At 45.9% G+C, this 19,556-nt stretch overlaps 1 protein-coding gene across 1 annotated transcript in view; it reads left to right on the top strand.

Annotated features, from left to right (window-relative positions):
- The first annotated feature begins 267 nt into the window (after positions 1-267).
- Positions 268-19,556, top strand: part of LRP12 (LDL receptor related protein 12) — a 189,171-nt gene continuing 169,882 nt past the window's right edge. The window contains exon 1 of the mRNA XM_086966104.1: positions 268-452. Coding sequence (XP_086822230.1) covers positions 377-452 — 76 coding nt within the window. The 5' untranslated portion in view covers positions 268-376. The remainder of the gene's footprint in view (positions 453-19,556) is intronic.

The raw sequence follows: 19,556 nt of genomic DNA, 5'->3' as shown, positions 1-19,556 counted from the left end.
TGAGAGCGGTCTTTTCATGCGAAATGCACAGGATTCATTTTGACGCAGGAGATAAGTTATTTTTGCTATATCTCAGGCTATCTACAGAATATGTAGTTAGGAGGGACTAATAACGGGGTGCAAAAACAGTCCCCTAGTTCAGGATTCAGTACGTGCCGGACTATTTAGTCTCTTTTCTCTTTCTACCGTAACAGCTGGCACTATCGATTCGCTCGGTGCTCCAAGCACAGTCTGCCTGTTGTAGTTGTCCAGGCGTAAGCAATCGCAGCCTGAGCATGCAGTTGCCCCGATGAGCCGCGGCGGTGCTCGGGCTATGGAGCTGTGATCGCAGCGCTCCGGTCTGCCATCTACCCCGGAGCAGCCCAGAGCGCCCGCCATGGTCCTCTCAAGCACGGCGGGGATCACTGGAGGCTGGAACCCTCAGCTTTTGCTGTTCCTGTTCAGTCTAAAAGGTTAGTGTCTGAGGATGGAGGTAGCGGCAGAGCGGGGACAAAGAGCCGCAACAGCCGGGCCGAGAAACACCGCTTTCACCCGGTGTCCCTAGAGTGGGATCCGCAGCCAAACCAGCACACTCGCATACAGATGAGGAGAGGCACAGCCATTGACTAACATTCACAAAAGCCCAAAGTGAAATCTCGTCCCCAAGTACTGCAGTCCCAAACACAATGCTCGAGAACCATAGCTGGACACCCACAGCCCCAGTACGAGAACGACAACCAAAGTCAGACAATAGTATCCCAACCTGAGTCTTAAAACCCGAAATTCCAAGCTGGAAATATGTAGCAGCATCCAGAGATCCACAGTCTAGCCCGAAATCCAAAGGCAGATTCTTTCACCAGCAAAGCGAGACTATAAGTCAGAGATCTAGAGTTTAAGATCAACGTCCTAGGTCCTCTATTCACAAACCAGGCGCCCAAGCTTTGAATGGGTACGCAAGGCCAACTGAGGTCTTCGCCCCACTCCTTGGACCAAAACCACCAGAATCGGAAAGCAAGTCATACGTTCAGATCTGCTCCGATCGAAACCTACTGCCTAAGATCTGCATCTCCCCCCACCCCCCCCCCCCCAACACACTGTATGAGATCCACAACCTATGCTGAAGTTCCGAGCCAAGTTCGTAAAGCAGCAGCAACTCGAGCTTCATTGTACATGTCTCACTGCCTAAGACCTGCAACTAGAGCCTGAGGACGTCACTTATTATTCTCAGTATAAGGCCTAAAGCCTGAAAACCACGGCCTGGGGTTGAGAGACATTGATAAGGGATTCAAGACCACTGCCTGATATTCTCACCCAAAAAAGGGCTAGTGTCAAAGTCCTTAGCCTTATTTCCCGTCTGCTTTAGACAGATAGAATGAAATGTGCTCAGGTCATAGTTTCGGACCCGCAGGCCATGTTCTACAGCATCAGTTTCATGGCCAGACTGAGACTCAATCAATCAGTGCACTGGAAAAGTGCTACATTTTAACCAAGAGGGTATCCAGGTGCCATCAGGGCCCTGTGCTATTCAGTCAAAAGCCAGGTCTTCAGCACTTTTAGGAATTCCGATAGAGATGGGGATGTCCGGAGCTGTAGGGGGAGCTCATTTCGTGTCTTAGCTGCAAGGCAGGAAAAGGAGCATCCTCCATTCCTGCTTCAGTGGATGCCGGCGGTGTGGGCCAGTGAGTGGGACGTGGAGCCTAGCTGCTTGGCTGACAGGTGGAAGTCCACGTGGTTGTTAATGTAGATGAGTCCGAAGTTGTGTAGGGCCCTGTATGCATGGGTCATCAGCTTAAATTGGCATCTCTTCTGTATTGGGAGCCAGTGGAGACTTCTTAGGGGAGGGGTGATGTTGGTATGGTAAGGAAGGTTGAGGACAAGCCTGACTGTAGCGTTCTGCATGATCTGTAGCCTCTGGAGGAGGTGTGCGGCGATCCATGAGAAGAGCATGTTGCTTTAGTCTAGCTGATCGGTGAGGAGGGCCTGTGTGATGGTGCGCCTTATGCTCAGGGTAGCCATTTGAAGAGACAGCGCTGCATTCAGAAGATGAAGAAGTAGGTGGATGATACAGCATCGATCTGTGACTTCATGGTCAGCTTCCTGTCCAGGATGATGCTGAGGGTTCTGGCGTGGTCAGATGAGGTAGGTGTTGGTCCTAGATCAAAGAGCCACCTGTTCATGTTCCAGGGTGTGGTCTTGTTGCCGAAGATCAGTACCTCTGTTTTGTCTGTGTTGAGCTTCGGGCAGTTCTCTCATCCAATAGGTGATGCTTGAGGTACACCTGTGGAAGTTAGATCTAGTGGTGGTGGGACCTCGGAGAGTGAGTTAGGTGTCATCTGCATAGGAAGTGATGTTGAGTCCGTGCGACCTGACGTTGTGCACCAGGGGAGTTGTGTATTTGTGTGGAGTAGGGTGGAACTGAGGGATGACCCCTGGGTTACTCCACCGATGATTTAATAAGGTTCAGTGGTGAACGGTGGTAGCTGGACCCTCTGTGTCCTTTTGGTGGGGAAGGAGGCGATCCAACTGAGTACGTTTCCTTGGATGCCGATGTGCAGCCTTGTGATCAGCATGTTGTGATATAAGGTGTGTATGCCACTGATAGGATGAGGAGAATCAGTGCTGCAGTCTCTTCCTGGTTGAAGAGGGCTCAGATGTCATCAGTGGCAGCAATCAGACCAGTTTCAGTGCTGTGATTGCTGTGGAAGCCTGATTGAGAGGTGTTGAGGAGATGGTTTTGCTCCATATGATTGATGAGTTGTATGTTGATGGCTTTCTCTAGGACTTTGACCGGAGAAGGGAGATGGTCCGGAAGTTGTTGAGTTGGCTGATGGCTTCTTGATTACGGCTTTGACCTAGAGTCTTCGGGGGAAGTAGCCACAGTAATTGAGGTGTTGAACAGAGTGGTGAGTTGAAGGCTGATCCTGGGGCTTCCGAGGATGAAGATTTGGTGTGGGCATGGGTCAGTGGGAGCCCCTGAGTGGACAGATTTCATGATGATGGTGTTGTCCGGGGGTAAGCAGGTTCTATGCGTTCAGTCTACTGTTTTTGCTGGTTGAGGTGAGGGTGTGTCAGTTGAGGAAGTTGGTTGGTTTGGATTTGAAGTTTTTGTAGATTGTGGCGATCTTTAAGTTGAAAAAGTTTACAAGGTTGTTGAAAAGTTCCTATGAGGTGGTGACTCTGTTCCCCATGGCTGCAGTGTTAGAGAATTCCTTTACAATGTTGAAGAGTTCTTTGCTGTGGTTGGAACTAGATTCGATGCAGGCAGCTAGGGCGCTTCTCTCCAGTTCCCGCAGTAGGCAGTGGTAGAATGTAGTCTTGAAGGAGGTCCTATCACTAGTAGTCTTTCTTGTGCACCATCTTATTTCCATTTGTTTGCAGTAGCATTTTGTGTTCCTGAGCTCTTCAGTGTACCAACTAGCCTGTTTAGTAGATCTCTAGTTTTGTTGTTTCTGATGGGATCGATGCTGTCTGAGCAGTTGGCCATCCAGGCGTTGAAATTCCTGCTGCCTTGGTACAGGTTATGGCATAGTCAGGGTGGGGAGGTGTTGAGGGCGTTAGGCCATTGGGCCTTTGATACTTTGGTCTAGTTGCGATACTGGGCAGAGTGGTGGTGGGTGGACTGATATGTGGCTGGTGATGCTAAAGTGGATGATGGAGTGGTCTGTCTAGGTGAGTTCGGTGACATGGCTGTATTTGGTCCAGGTTTATAGCATAGTCAGCGTGGGAGCTTTTGAGGGCGTCGGACCATTGGGCCTTTGATACTTTGGTCCAGTTGCAATGCGGGGCATTGGGCAGAGTGGTGGTGGGTGGGCTGATATCTGGCTGGTGATGCTAAAGTGGATGATGGAGTGGTCGATCCAGGTGAGTTCGGTGACATGGCTGTATTTGACCTTGTTACTGGGTGTGAAGATGGGGTCCAGTATGTGTCATGTGGAGTCGTAGGTGAGTTGGGCCAGTAATATGTTCAAGCTGCCGAGAAGGTTGGAGGTGTTGGTGTTGAGGTGGAAGTTGAGGTCGCTGAAGTATATGTAGTCACTGGAGTCAATTGCAAGTAGGGCGATGAAATCTGTGATGGTGTTGTTGAAGCTCGGGCTCAGTATGGGGGGAGGTGGTAGACGAGGGTGCCCCTAGATAGGCAATTTTCTGTCTGTTTGGAGCCTAATGTTAAGGTGTTCCATGGCGGGGGGGTGGTGTCATCTGATGTGGTGATGCATCAGCTGGTCTCCTTGTAGATGATTGTGATTCCTCCTCCCAGCTTGTTGGTGCTGTCTCAGTGGGTGATCTTGCATCCTATGGGTACTGCTGTGGCACTGCTGAGGGTCGATGCAAGGTTGAGCCTGGCCTTGCTGAGAAAGAATACATCGGGTGCGAGGGTGATGATGAGGTCCCACAATTCGGTGGCGTGTTTGCCTAGCGGACGCATATTAAGGAGGATGCACACTTCACAACTTCAGAGGATTCACTGCCAGAACCTCCATCCCTCGAGTCACAGACTGAGCCTGAGTTCTGCCCAAGTCTTATAACTTTAGACTTGCTGTCTTAGTTTGACAGCCTAAGACCAATTACTAGAGTTATACATCTTGATTCCTACAACCTATGACCCCAGGCCAGAACTGAAGACAACCACCATGGAGCCCACTGAATGAATTAAGACACAGAGCCCTCATTCTATTGCCCAACACTCTAACCCTGGGCCCAACAGCTACAACCATCTTAAGATCTAGTGCAGGAGGCCATATCTCCTGTTGTATGGGATTAAAACGGTATAGATGAACTGAGAAAAAATAACTTGACTACAGCAATAAGGTATTATTAACATTAAAGGAGAGGAACATTGTTGGGAACTGTGTGCGTACACATATCGTGAATTTTATTCAGGAAATTAAAACGAATTTCTGATTATGGAAAATGTTTTACATTTAGTTATTGTATATATTTTGTGTTGTGTTGAAGTAAGTTGATATTTTTATGTTTTGATAAGTTTTATGCTAGATTGGCCATGTATATTTTGTTAATGTAGTATTGTTATAAACCAAAATACACTTACAATAGACATGACTGACCCACATGGTCCCATGACGCTAGGACCCACATGAGATGAACTTTTCCTAATCCATGTGCTGTTCTGTCACTGATGGTACCTAATTCCTGGCTAGTGCAGAGCGCTCAAAGCCCCTTGTACTCGATATCACCTTCACACTGACTACCTCTATTCTTGGGCGCACCCTAATAATCCCAGTTGTCATTGCGCATCTCACAACAGTTCGTTAAATACCACAGTCATAGATGATTAGTGAGGACATGCAATTCTTGGCCCATCCCCTTCCAACAGTTTGCGACTTCAAGTACTCTCCAGACCTTAACAAACATTAATTGCTTTGATGCCATCGCATATCTTTATACTGACGACTTGGAATTCAATGGGACTGAACTGACAATTATGGCGTCTTATGCTCGGGCCATCTCCAATCTGACTGACCTGAATGCTCCAACTCTTGACTGTTTGCTGTGTCATGGGTCAATTCGGCCCGTTCTGATACGGACGACTGTTGCATGCTGGCCTTGAAATAAATGCATTCCACACCTCCCAGCATTTCTGAATAAGCAAACATTGCTAAACCTTACTAGACACCGATGTAACAATGACCATGAATGCTCTGGGGCGAAATTGTCTGTGCTATCAACGTCCAACAAAAAAGAATTAAACTGTTACAAGTGTTGATGTAAAGGTGGGGCCCAGACAAATAGGTCCTAGTAATGTTAGCAAATAACGTTCGCCCCCATTTATGATTTTTTGTAGAATTTTACTGTATTGGGCCTTGAATAGCAAAAGGTATTTGTCACAGTTTTTCCTATCTCCCATATTTACTGATTTTGCTGCATCAGGCTAAGCCTACCACTAAAACACCTGGGCCTATCCCGACATTCTCAGATAACTGAGACACAACGTTACTCTTAAAGGCAAGCATTCCCACACAGCGACTAAGTGTGAAAGGCCCATATTAAAATGTCATAGCCTGATTCTGACAGCCTCAAAGTGCCCCCTAGTTTGTACCTCCAACACCCAAGCAGTGAGAGAGCCATATGGTCCATGTATATTTTGAACCTGGTGCCTAAAAATACATTAATGATCCATGCATCCTCTTACCCCAAAACCCTGCTACCATTCACTCGCTAGACCTGTTATACTAAGTAAAATAAAATGTACTCTCCTGAGGCCAGAGCCCTACATTGAATGTTTTGACAGGAATGCCGGGGGGATGGAGGGAAGTAGAGATATATAAACATCCTAGGAAATCCATCTAAATGTAGCCTTCCTTTGAGAGGTGAGAAATAAATGAATGTGAGAGAGCTTCCGGTCAACACCCTGAAATATCCAGTTTTGTGTTGTCTTTTAGAGCATAGCTTTATTTTCATTTATGCTCCACTCGCATGATTTCATAGCTGGTGTACTGCAGTTGTGTATTTGTGCACTCTCCTTTTGCTCATAACATTTGAGAGATCTCGGAACATTTTTAATGGTGTTTGCAACTTTTATAAAACAGTTTTCTGTTATTTGGAATAAGCAGAGTCCTTAAATAATGTAAACAAGCATTTGCAAGTTGGGTGTTTGGTTATGTGTTGTGTTTTCTAATAGTTGGACGACTTTGTGTTCAAGAATAAAAATCCTATAATAAAGCAACATCTTGAGCTACTACAGTATGGAAGCTGGGAGAAGGGCCTTTTGCTGAACAGGCCACAGTAGCAGAGCTAAGCGTTACTGTAAAAAAAGTCAAAAAAGTCCATGCCAGCCACTTGCCAGCAGAAAAATATGAGGGCAGAACATATGCCGACTTGACCGGAAGGCTATAACACTCTTTTTTTCTTTCAATTTTCACCCCGTGTTTATCTTGCATTTTTTAGGTCGAGTCTAAGGCATTGCAAGATTATAGTAGGCGACTTAAAAAGTCTAACAAAACTGCGTATCGGACACCGTGCATGTGAGCACAACCACGCGCCGCGCTCCACCTCTGCTGCCACTTCAGCTCACCAGGCTGCACACCCCCTCACCCCTCGCTCGCCAATGTCCCTCCCACCCTTCCTTCAATCTGATGCGCGTGCACATCGCCCCCCCCGCAATTCCAAGAGCTTGTTTTTTTTTTTGCATCCATTTCGCGGGGAAGCCATGTTTTGTTCGGTGTTCTCTGTACCTTTCTCGGTTTTTTTTCCTGGACGAAAGTGAAAGCCTACCATGCTTGTTTATAGTAGCCTTGCCCCTCAAATGCTGTTGCTGTGTTGCCATCTCTCTAGGGACACTCAGCTTGAAAACACTCGACTTGCTAGCTGCAATGCTACATCCGCTATGCTTTGCCTTAAGACACGTTGATCCCTCGCAGACTGTGTTGACTCTGCCCCTCCTGATTCTGAAACTGACCAACGCAGTCACCGCACAGTTTCTTCTCTCTGTCTTATGATGTCTACCCTGCCACCATTTCCTTCGGACCCTCACCCTCACCCTCACACCTCCTCACCCTCTCACCTTCACACACCCTTTCACCCACCCTCACTCACCCTCACACACCCTCACCCACCCTCACACCCTCACCCACCCACACACCCTCACCACCCTCACCCACCCTCTCACCCTCCCCCTCTCCCACCCCCTCACCCTCACACACACCCTCACCCACCCCCTCACACCCCTCACCCTCACACACACACACCCTCACCCACCCCCTCACACACCCTCTCACCCTCACACACCCTCTCACCCTCAGACACCCTCTCACCCTCAGACACAGTCACCCACCCTCATCCTCACACCCCCTCACCCTCACACCCCCACACCCTCCCCCTCACACACCCTCTCACCCACTCTCACACACCATCACACCCCCTCACCCTCATCACTCTACCGCCCTCACTCTACCACTCTCACTCTACCGCCCTCACTCTACCGCCATCACTCTACCGCTCTACCGCCCTCACTCTACCACCCTCACTCTACCACTCTACCGCCATCACTCTACCACCCTCACTCTACCACTCTACTGCCCTCACACCCTCACTCTACGGCTCTCACTCTACAACTCTACTGCCCTCACTCTACCACCCTCACTCTACCACTCTACCGCCCTCACTCTACCACCCTCACTCTACCGCCCTCACTCTACCACCCTCACTCTACCACTCTACCGCCCTCACTCTACTGCCCTCACTCTACCACTCTACCGCCCTCACTCTACTGCCCTCACTCTACCGCCCTCACCCTACCACTCTACCGCCCTCACCCTACCACTCTACAGCCCTCACCCTACCACTCTCTACCGTTCTCACTCTACCACTCTACCGCCCTCACTCTACCGCCCTCACTTTACCACTCTACCGTCCTCACTCTACCGCCCTCACTCTACCACTCTACCGCCCTCAGTCACTCTATCGTCCTCAGTCACTCTACCGCCCTCACTCACTCTACTGCCCTCACTCACTCTACCGCCCTCACTCACTCTACCGCCCTCACTCACTCTACCGCCCTCACTCACTCTACCGCCCTCACTCACTCTATCGCCCTCACTCACTCCCTTTATCTATTGCCCTCACTCTATCGCCCTTCCTCCCTCTATCTATCGCCCTCCCTCTCTTCCACCCACCTCCTTCTCTAACTCCCTGTTCACTTCTCTTCTCTTGTGCTGGTCTGCTGCTCTCTTCCAACCCGCCTCCTTCTTTAACTCCCTGTTTTCTTCTCCTGCGCTAATCTGCTGTTCTCTTCCACCCGCATCCTTCTTTAACTCCCTGTTCTCTTGTCCTGTGCTAATCGGCTGCTCTCTTCCACCCGCCTCCTTCTTTAACTCCCTGGTCTCTTCTCCCGTGCTGATATGCAGCTCTCATCCACCCCACCTCCTTCTTTAACTCACTGGTCTTTCCTCTTCTCCTGTGCTGAACTGCTGTTCTCTTCCACCCGCCTCCTTCTTTAACTCCCTGTTGTCTTCTCCTCTGCTGATCTGTTGCTCTTGTCCACCCCAACTCCTTCTTTAACTCCCTGTTCGCTTCTCTTCTCCTGTGTTGATCCACTGTTCTCTTTCACCCCGCCTTCTTCTCTAACTCCCTGTTCTCTTCTCCTGTGCTAATGTGTTGTTCTCTTCCGCCCGCTTCCTTCCTTAACTCCCTGTTCTCTTCTCCTGTGCTGATCTGCTACTCTCTTCCACCCCACCTCCTTCTTTAAATCCATGTTCTCTTCACCTGTGCTGATCTGCTGCTCTCTTCCACCCGCCACCTTCTTTAACTCTGTTTTTTTCTCCTGTGCTGATCTGCTGTTCCCTTCCACCACCTCCTTCTCTAACTCCCTGTTCTCTTCTCCCATGCTGATCTGCTGTTCTCTTCCCGCCGCCTCATTCTCTAACTCCCTGTTCTCTTCTCTTGTGATGATCTTTCTGCTATCTTCCATCCGCCTCCTTCTAAAACTCCCTGTTCTCTTCTCCTGTGCTGATCTGCTGTTCTCTTTTACTCCGCCTCCTTCTCTAACTCCCTGTTCTCTTCTCCTGTGCTGATCTGCTGCTCTCTTCCACCCCCACCCCCTTCTTTAACTCTGTTCTTTTCTCCCATGCTGATCTGCTGTTCTCTTCCAACGCCTCCTTCTTTAACTCCCTGTTCTCTTCTCCTGTGCTGATCTGCTGCTCTCTTCCACCCCACCTCCTTCTTTAAATCCATGTTCTCTTCACCTGTGCTGATCTGCTGCTCTCTTCCACCCCACCTCCTTCTTTAACTCCCTGTTTTGTTCTCCCGTGCTGATCTGCTGCTCTCTTCCACCCGCCCCCTTCTCTAACTCCCTGTTCTCTTCTCCTGTGCTGATCTGCTCTTCTCTTCCACCCCGCCTCATTCTCTAACTCCTTGTTGCCTTCTCCTGTGATGATCTTTTTGCTCTCTTCCATCAGCCTCCTTCTCTAACTCCCTTTTCTATTCTCCGGTGCTGATCTGCAGTTCTCTTTCACCCCGCCTCCTTCTGTAACTCCTGGTTCTCTTCTTCTGTGCCGATCTGCTGCTCTCTTCCACCTCACCTCCTTCTCTAACTCCCTGTTCTGTTCTCTTCTCCTGTGCTGATCTGTTGCTCTCTTCCACCCACCTCCTTCTTTAACTCCCTGTTCTGTTCTCCTGTGCTGATCTGCTCCTTTTTCCACCTCGCCTCCTTATTTAACTCCCTGTTCTTTTCTCCCGTGCTGATCTGCTGCTCTCTTCCACCCGCCTCCTTTAACTCCCCGTTCTCATCTCCTGTGCTGATCTGCTGCTCTCTTCCACCCCGCCCCCTTCTCCAACTCCCTGTTCTCTTCTCCTGTGCTGATCTGCTGTTCCCTTCCACCACCTCCATCACTAACTCCCTGTTCTCTTCTCCTGTGCTGATCTGCTGCTCTCTTCCACCCGCCTCCTTCTTTAACTCCCTGTTCTCTTCTGCTGTGCTGATCTGCTGCTCTCTTCCACATACATCCTTCTCTAAACGCACACACACACATGCAACACACACACAAACACACATGCAACACACACACAAACACACACAACCACACCACACACACAATCTTACACCCAACCACACACATCCAACCACACACACTACCACACACACTACCACACACAGCCACACATACAACCACACATACATCCACACACACACAACCATACACACACACAAAGCCAACCACACACACAACCACACACACAACCACACCCAACCACACACACATACAACCACACACATCTATCGCCTTCACTCTATCTATCGCCCTCACTCTATCTATCGCCCTCACTCTATCTATCGCCCTCACTCTATCTATCGCCCTCACTCTATCTATCGCCCTCACTCTATCTATCGCCCTCACTCTATCTATCGCCCTCACTCTATCTATCGCCCTCACTCTATCTATCGCCCTCACTCTATCTATCGCCCTCACTCTATCCATCTTTTGCCCTCACTCTCTCCATCTTTTGCCCTCACTCTCTCCATCTTTTGCCCTCACTCTCTCCATCTTTTGCCCTCACTCTATCTATCTTTTGCCCTCACTCTATCTATCTTTTGCCCTCACTCTATCTATCTTTTGCCCTCCCTCTAGCTATCTATCGCCCTCACTCTATCTATCTTTTGCCCTCCCTCTAGCTATCTATCGCCCTCACTCTATCTTTCTATCGCACCACCACAGCATCACTCAGGGGCACCACAGCATCACTCAAGGGCACCACAATATCACTATGCGCTACCACAGCATCACTGAATGCCATAGCATCACTCGTCTCCACAACAACATCACTCAGCGCCACCACAGTATCAATCTGTGCAACCATTCAACAACAACTGGTTCAAATATGTTCTCTCAATGTTTCAAGCTTTATTACAAATGTCACAAAAAGATGTTAATATTTCACTTTTGTTCTTGGATTTTCGTCACAATAAAATACACTGAACATATTCTTCGCAAAAGTTATTTACAAAAGTTTAAGCTATTGCCATTAGAAATTACAATAACTTTGATTTAAGTATTAATTATTTAAAAAAATTAAAAGCCATTGTTATTTGTAATACCAATACATCTAAGTAACGTAAATACAAAACATGTTGCATTACAAATGCTATAGGTGTCACATTTGCAAAAGATAAAAGTATTGGCATTGTAAATGACAAAGCTATTAATTTTGCTATTTTCAAAACCAACACATAAATACAAAATGTGTCATTTACAAGACCAATAGCTCAAACTTTAGCAATGCTTGTTGGCGAGATTATAGTTGGCAACTTAAAAAGTCTAACAAAACTGCGGATCGGACACCGTGCATGTGAGCACAACCACGCGCTCGTGTGCGCGGGTCGTGCTCCACCTCTGCTGCCACTTCAGCTCACCAGGCTGCACACCCCCTCAACCCTCACTCACCAATGTCCCTCCCACCCTTCCTTTGATCTCCACTGCGTGTTTCACAGGCTCCTCTCCGCCCCCTTCCTTTAATGTCCCTATCCCAGCACAGAGCGCGCATCGCTTGTTTTCGGGATGGCTCCCATTTAAAAAGCCACTTACAGTACGGATACGTATTCATATACGCTAAGGTGAATTGTTAGTAAGTGAAAAAGCACTCCTACTCTAATTTGCTGCGTTTTCGATAGATCATTTTTTTCCCGACCTTCTGCAGCTTCTAGCAATCTCTTCACGTGATCCTCTGTGAACCTTTCTATCTTGTGCTGTGCTCCAAAGCCTGCTTTCCTGGTTGGTTTAACCCTTGTTTTCGGGATGGCTCCCCTTTAAAAAGCCACTTACAGTACGGATGCGTATTCATATACGCTAAGGTGAATTGTTAGTAAGTGAAAAAGCAATCCTACTCTAATTTGCTGTGTTTTCGATAGATCATTTTTTTCCCGACCTTCTGCAGCTTCCAGCGATCTCTTCATGTGATCCTCTGTGAACCTTTCTATCGTATGCTGTGCTCCAAAGCCTGCTTTCCTGGTTGGTTTACACCCATTTTAGTAGATGATGTATGATAACATGCACTGCACAAATGTTGCTCCGCTCTCAATAACAGAGGCTTGAACAACAGAGGAAACAAAAACAAATTCGAAACTGTAGTCACAACTGAACACATCCATTGCAAGCGAAGGTGTTTAAAGACAAACTATTGCACCATACTCGTTTCCTGTGGATATATGGGCGTGCGAGGAGGCACTCGCTTCCTAAGCAAACAACTCCCCCGGCCAGATGCCAGGCAGTGACGCCCTCATGCACGGCTGCATGCCAAGGTATCCACACCGGAGTACTACAAATCCTTTGCGCGCACACATACACAACTGGATCGCATACACGGGAACAGCCATGGAGAAAAGCAAGCACTCCAAAGGTCGAGTGTTTAAATGGCTATTCCACATCAGCAGCGGTCATTGTTGCAGTGACGCACCAACACCGCACTCACAGGAACAGAAACTCGAAATGCCCTCGGCGTTATACCTAGAAACGAGCACACACACACTCTACCTCACCTCTAAGAAAAAAATACACTGTGGTGCTGTCCATTCATAGCAATAGATGCTGAAATGTAGACCCCCATCAGCAGCGGTCATTGTTGCAGTGACGCACCAACACCGCACTCACAGGAACAGAAACTTTAAATACCCTCGGCGTTATACCTAGAAACGAGCACACACACTCTACCTGACCTCTTAGAAAATAATACACCGTGGTGCTGTCAATTCATAGCAATGGATGTTGAAATGTGCGCACTCACGCACTGCACACTCACACACTGCGCACTCACACACTGCTCACTCACACTACTTTGGGCCACACATACTCTGCGCCCTCACACTACTTTAGGCCACACCCTCTGCACCCTCACACTACTTTAGGCCACACACTCTGCGCCCTCACACTACTTTAGGCCACACACTCTGCGCCCTCACACTACTTTAGGCAAAACACTCTGCACCCTCACACACTCTGCACCCTCACACACTCAGTGCCACATAATATATGCTACATAATGACACTGCACTCAATGCAACATACACTCCAAACAATACCACTCAGTGCCACATAATTACATGCCACACAATTACACTCTACTGAATACAACATACACTCCACACAATACCACTGAGTGTCACATAATTACACGCCACATAATTACACTGCACTCAATGCAACATACACTTCAAATACCACTCAGTGCCACATAGTTACATGCCGCATAATTACACTGCACTCAATGCAACATACACTCCAAATACCACTCAGTGCCACATAGTTACACACCACATAATTACACTGCACTCAATTCAAAATACACTCAAAATACCACTCAGTGCCACATAGTTACATGCCACATAATTACACTGGACTCAATGCAACATACACTCCAAATACCACTGAGTGCCACATAATTACACGCCACATAATTACTCTATTGAATACACCATACACTCCAGACAATACCACTCTGTGCCACATAATTACACTGCAATCAACACAACATACACTCCAAATACCACTCAGTGCCACATAATTACATGCCACATAATTACACTGCACTCAATGCAACATACACTCCAAATACCACTGAGTGCCACATAATTACACGCCACTGAATGCAACATATACTCCAAATACCACTCAGTGCCATATCTAGGTTGGGTTACGCTAATGTTCTTTATTTGGGAATCCCTAACTACCTACTTAACCGTCTTCAGGTGATCCAACATGCAACCGCAAGAGCTATTATGCTGGTAGGACCTAGAACACCTATGAGGAGTCATCTGATAACTCTCCATTGGCTCCCTATGAAAAACAGGATACTCTTCAATGCCCTTGTGCTGGCCTTTAAGGCTCTACATAATAGTGGGGCACAGTACATTCAACAGAGGGTCACACCATATTGCCCGGCAAGGACGCTTAGATCATTGTCACAGCATCTGCTGTTGATACCAACATTTTCTTTGGTCAGAAAGGGGGGTAGATCCTTTCAGGTGGTAGTGGGGAAAATTTGGAACTCCCTTCCACTCAGCCTCAAACAAGAGCATGAGCTACTAAAATGTAGGCGCCAATTCAAGACCTGGCTGTTCCATCAATAATAGTCGTTTTTCTGTTGTAGTCCTACCGCATCTTTTTCTCTCATGGGGTTTACTGGTGCATCCGCGCCAGGACACTCTTCGGAGTAGCCGTGCGCTATACAAATACCCCCATAACATAACCTAACATTACACGCCACATAATGACACAGCACTCAATGTAACATACACTCCAAATGCCACTCACTGCCACATAATTAGACACCACATAATTACACTGCACTCAATGCAACATACACTCCAAATACCACTCAGTGCCACATAATTACACTGCACTCAATGCAACATACACTCCAAATATCACTTAGTGCCACATTATGATATGCTACATATTTACACTGCGCTCAACGCAACATACACTCCAAATACCACTCAGTGCCACATAATTACACGCCACATAATTACACTATCTATCTATCGCCCTCACTCTATCTATCTCACTCACTCTATTGCACTCCATCTATCTATTGCATCACCACAGCATCACTCAGCACCACCACAGCATTACTCGGGGGCACCACAACATCACTATGCGCTACCACTGCATCACTGAACGCCACAGCATCACTCGTCGCCACCACAAAATCACTCTGTGCAACCATTCAACAATAACTGGTTCAAATATGTTCTCTTAATGTTTAAAGCTTTATTACAAATGTCACAAAAAGATGTTAATATTTCACTTCTGTTCTTGGATTTTCGTCACAATAAAATACACTGAACATAATCTTCACAAAAGTTATTTACAAAAGTTTAAGCTATTGCCATTATAAATTACAATAACTTTTATTTAAGTATTAATTATTTTAAAAAAAGCCATTGTTATTTGTAATATCAATACATCTAAGTCACGTAAATACAACGCATATTGCAGTACAAATGTTATAGGTGTCACATTTGTGAAAGTTATAACTATTGGCATTGTAAATGACAAAGCTATTAATTTTGCTATTTTCAAAACCAACACATAAATAAAACATTTGTCATTTACAATACCAATAGCTCAAACTTTCATAATGCGAGACCTATTGCATTGCAAATGCTTGTTATTTATCTGTTTTCAGTCCCTTTTCAAAGGGAGTTTTCTTTTGGTATGTCACAGCAATACTGTTTTGTTAGGTCTCGCCTAGGCAGCGCATGCACTGTCTCTAGAGACATGCCGTATCTACTGTATGGGCATTCAGCACGTCCATCACTTATTTTTGGTTCCTGCATCTGCTTTTCCGAATTCCTTTGACAAAGAAACTAAAGCCAACCATTAAACCAGCGCATATCATTGTATATAGTCGTGGTCTACATTGTATATATTTCCAAATGGTCGAATTTAAAATGCTATGGAAACCAATCACAAATGTACTCATTTGTCACTCATGTTTTACGTTCCAGTTTCACTGGGTACACCTCGCATGATTGTTTATATTTATTTTTGTATATATTTGAGAAATATTAAAAAAGTAATTTGGATTAACTGTAACCAAGGTGTAGTTAGTCCTTCCTCCTTCTGTCATTACTCTAACCTTTCCTATTGCGATTGCGCACAATCTTACCAGAATAGCATTGTATATTATTTCACAGGAACCATTGTTTCTGATAATAACATGTATCTACTCTATGGGCATTCAGCACGTCCATCACTTATGATTGTTTCCTGCATCTGCTTTTCTGAATTCCTTTGTTGTCATTGGTGAATAGCTTGCATTTGACCCTCCTTTTGCTGATTCTGTCCCGCCCTGGAGACTGCCCGGTTACATGGATTAGTTCACGATCTGCCATATACTTTAGTGTCGCGCACAACTTTTTCTTTTGCTTGGGCTTCTTTTTTAAATTTCCTGCTTGTAGCTCCAAGTGCTGTCCGTGTTGCTTGTTAAGTTCAGGGCTTCTGCTGGGACCCGGTCCTGGGTGAGCGAAAGGTCATTGGGGATGTGTTGGATTCTTCAACATTTCAGGGTGCAGTACATTATGTGGCCAAAAGAGGTCCTCAGGGACACCTAGTAACAGCCTGTTGTACTGCACTCTTTCCCTGCTTCTGTCGTGGTTGCTCACTCGCCCCACCCCTCCCATTGCTGCTTGAATAGCCCATCTGCTCCTTACCTCCCTTGTACTTCTTTAACTTAAAGCTGGAGCACTCTCTTGCATATAAAACCGCCTGTGCCAGTGGTATAAGTATGCATTTTCATTTCTCCTGCCGGGACCAGGTCCAGGGTGAGCGAAGAGTCCTTGTAGATGTGTTGCATTCATCAACATTTTAGGGTGCAGTGCTTTATGTGACCAAAAGATGTCCGAAGGAACACCTAGTAACAGCCTGTGGTTCTGCACCCTTTCCGTGCATTTTCTTTTATTGCTTATGCTACTGCTGGTAATCCAAGAGTCCTTTATGTCCGGCACAGTAAAACAATGTTGCTATACACACAATAATGTGCTGCATGGCTAAATACTTATAAGATCCCAAAGGCAAGACTGATTGCATTGCAAATGCATTTTTTTTACGGTCTGATCTGTAGAAACTTTAAGTTGGCTAGCAAGTGTCATGTTTTCCCAAAAATACTAGTCAAAATACAAACATACATATGTAGGTAGAGGAACATTCAGTCAGCCCTCTTCAGCCACTGATCTGCTTAAGTGTCATTCATGTTTTGCTTTCACCCACTACACTATACAACACGTGGCAATATGTCAGTCCACTTCTGCCATTAGCTCGATTTACTGTGGGTGACAGCATTTTTCTTTTGCTTGTGCAAAAAGTAGTTTACTTCAGTGCCTGAACTGGGAAGCCATTATTTGCTTTAGTTAACTTTTGAAATTTGTTTTTTGTAATGTGTCATTTTAATGTGCATTGTGGGTGTTTGCAACAAAAACTAAATTCTCAGGTTTGTCAAGGCCAGACTGATTTGCTCTGCTAATGCATGTTTTTATAATTTAATTTTTTAACATATCCATTTCTTACTAACTATTTTGTTTGATGCTTGGTTTGCTCATTCATCAAATGCTTGAGAGGCCAATATGTGTTTAATAAAAATTTGAACTGGAACAAAAAAAAGCTGTAAATCCAGCAACGTTATAATGACAGCAAAGATAAATCAATCAACAGGCATTGGTCAATAATCAATAACATTGTGCCTGCCTCTAATTCAGGCAGTGCTTAATTTGAGCCAGTAGTTTCTAGTGCTTGTCATTAGCACTTAATTGTCATCACCAGCACTTCTGACAGTCTGTCAAAAGTAGGCGCTGTCAGGCTAATTTAGAGATGACCACAACAACAGTAAATTATTAATTCAATATACAATAAAAATGACTATTACCTGCTGACCAAGTCATTCCTATAGCTTTGGCGGCCTCAAATTGTCAGAATTGTCACTCTTGTAGGAGTGTGAAGGATACTAGTTGTATCGTTATTACCATTGGCATCATGGCTGGGGCAATGTGTGGTGCAAGTTGCAGTGGCACCCCCACAAGAGCCCTTTGTACAAATTAAACACTGATTACAAGTGAAGATATCCAAATAGTACACACCTCATAAACAAAGAAGCCATTAAAATGTTATTGGGTCACAAAAGTAAATACATCAACGAACACAGACTCTCTTATAAGCTACACCATATGTTGATTGTCCGGTCTAACAAAAAGACTACTTAAAACCCCTACAAAACCTAATGGGAACCTTAATGGACAATATAACCACCCACCAAATGTGGTGTCTTTGATGGGCAGCACATCCAAACAATGCCAACCCTTTCATAGTAGGTTACATCCCCTGTTGTAATTAAGTCTGTTTAGATCTTTGTTGTAGATCTAGGGGCCTCACGGACAAGTAAAGCAGCAGACTTGGCCACTTCAATAATATAATTGTCAAGATGAGCTGCCCAGATCTCAAGGTATTTCATGTATGAGCTCCTTCACTGATCTAACGTCTAGATACAGTATAGTTTTGTAGCCTGGTCATGTGGAAAAGATGGCTTTGCCAGTGTGCACTTCGTAAAGATTTGTGACATCTCCAACATAGAGCAAGAGCCATGCTTGTAAATACTGTGCCCTGTTAGAGCTCCAGTTCAGTAGAGCTGTTATCTACTGTAGCCCCATCAATTTGTGTTTTCTGAAATATTTATAGACATCACTGTATATTACTCCTGACTTCAACCAATGTTTCCTTGATTTCTAAGATGTACTTTCCCAAGTTTGGTCATGTTTTCTTCTTTTAATAATGTTGCATCCTGTTCTTCTGTCTTTCTGTTGACTTTTTTCAAATGTATTTCCCCGAGGGATCATTACTTGATAGGAATGTGTATCCGCAAGAAATGCATGAAAGAGGCACCAGATTCCTTCGATTTTTATTTAGTTTCTGTTTTTGATTACTTTTGAGCCTAGCATTCCCTTACGCTAGGCTGCTCTTGCTGTAAGGGGTAAAATAACATGTACAGTCAGGACTTTGTTTATCTGTCTGGGTTTTCTTTTATTTTATTCTATTACTGGTGTCACTGCTGATGGATTATCACCCTGTGGCACTCTTAAATTTAAAGATCAGTATTTCAAAGAAAAGTGAATGCTATAATACTCCTATCCTCTTACATGCCTTACGTGGAGAAGTGTGGCTCACTGGTTAGAGCAGGCAGACCCTGAAGCAGAGGTCAGACCCGGGACCAGGGTTCAATTCCCGACGCGGCAGGGTCTTGAGCTCAAATGTCCATGGACTCGATAATTCTCGCTTCGGTGCCTGACCTAATCATGGGTTCACACTCTGCAACTCTGGGCATTAAGCTTGCTTAATCTCCACAACGGCCCCCCGCGGCGGGATGCCTGGCTTTCACCTTGGGGATGCCCTGTAGGGGCTATCTCACAGGGAAAAGCCAGGACGGGTTCCCAAGGCAAGCGTGGAGATACCCCTTCGGGGGTCGATTCTGGCGCTATATAAGAAACATAATAATAATAATAATAATGCCTGGATGCTACAACAAAGCACTTTAATAGTAGAGACTCACAGCCCCCTCTGCCTTCAGTTCTCCATCCTGGGAAG

The sequence above is a fragment of the Lissotriton vulgaris genome, chromosome 4_1 (genome assembly GCF_964263255.1).
Source record: "Lissotriton vulgaris chromosome 4_1, aLisVul1.2, whole genome shotgun sequence".
NCBI classification, from domain to species: Eukaryota; Metazoa; Chordata; class Amphibia; order Caudata; family Salamandridae; genus Lissotriton; species Lissotriton vulgaris.
The sequence above is the reverse complement of the archived record's forward strand: the minus strand, read 5'-3'. Positions and strand labels throughout refer to the sequence as shown.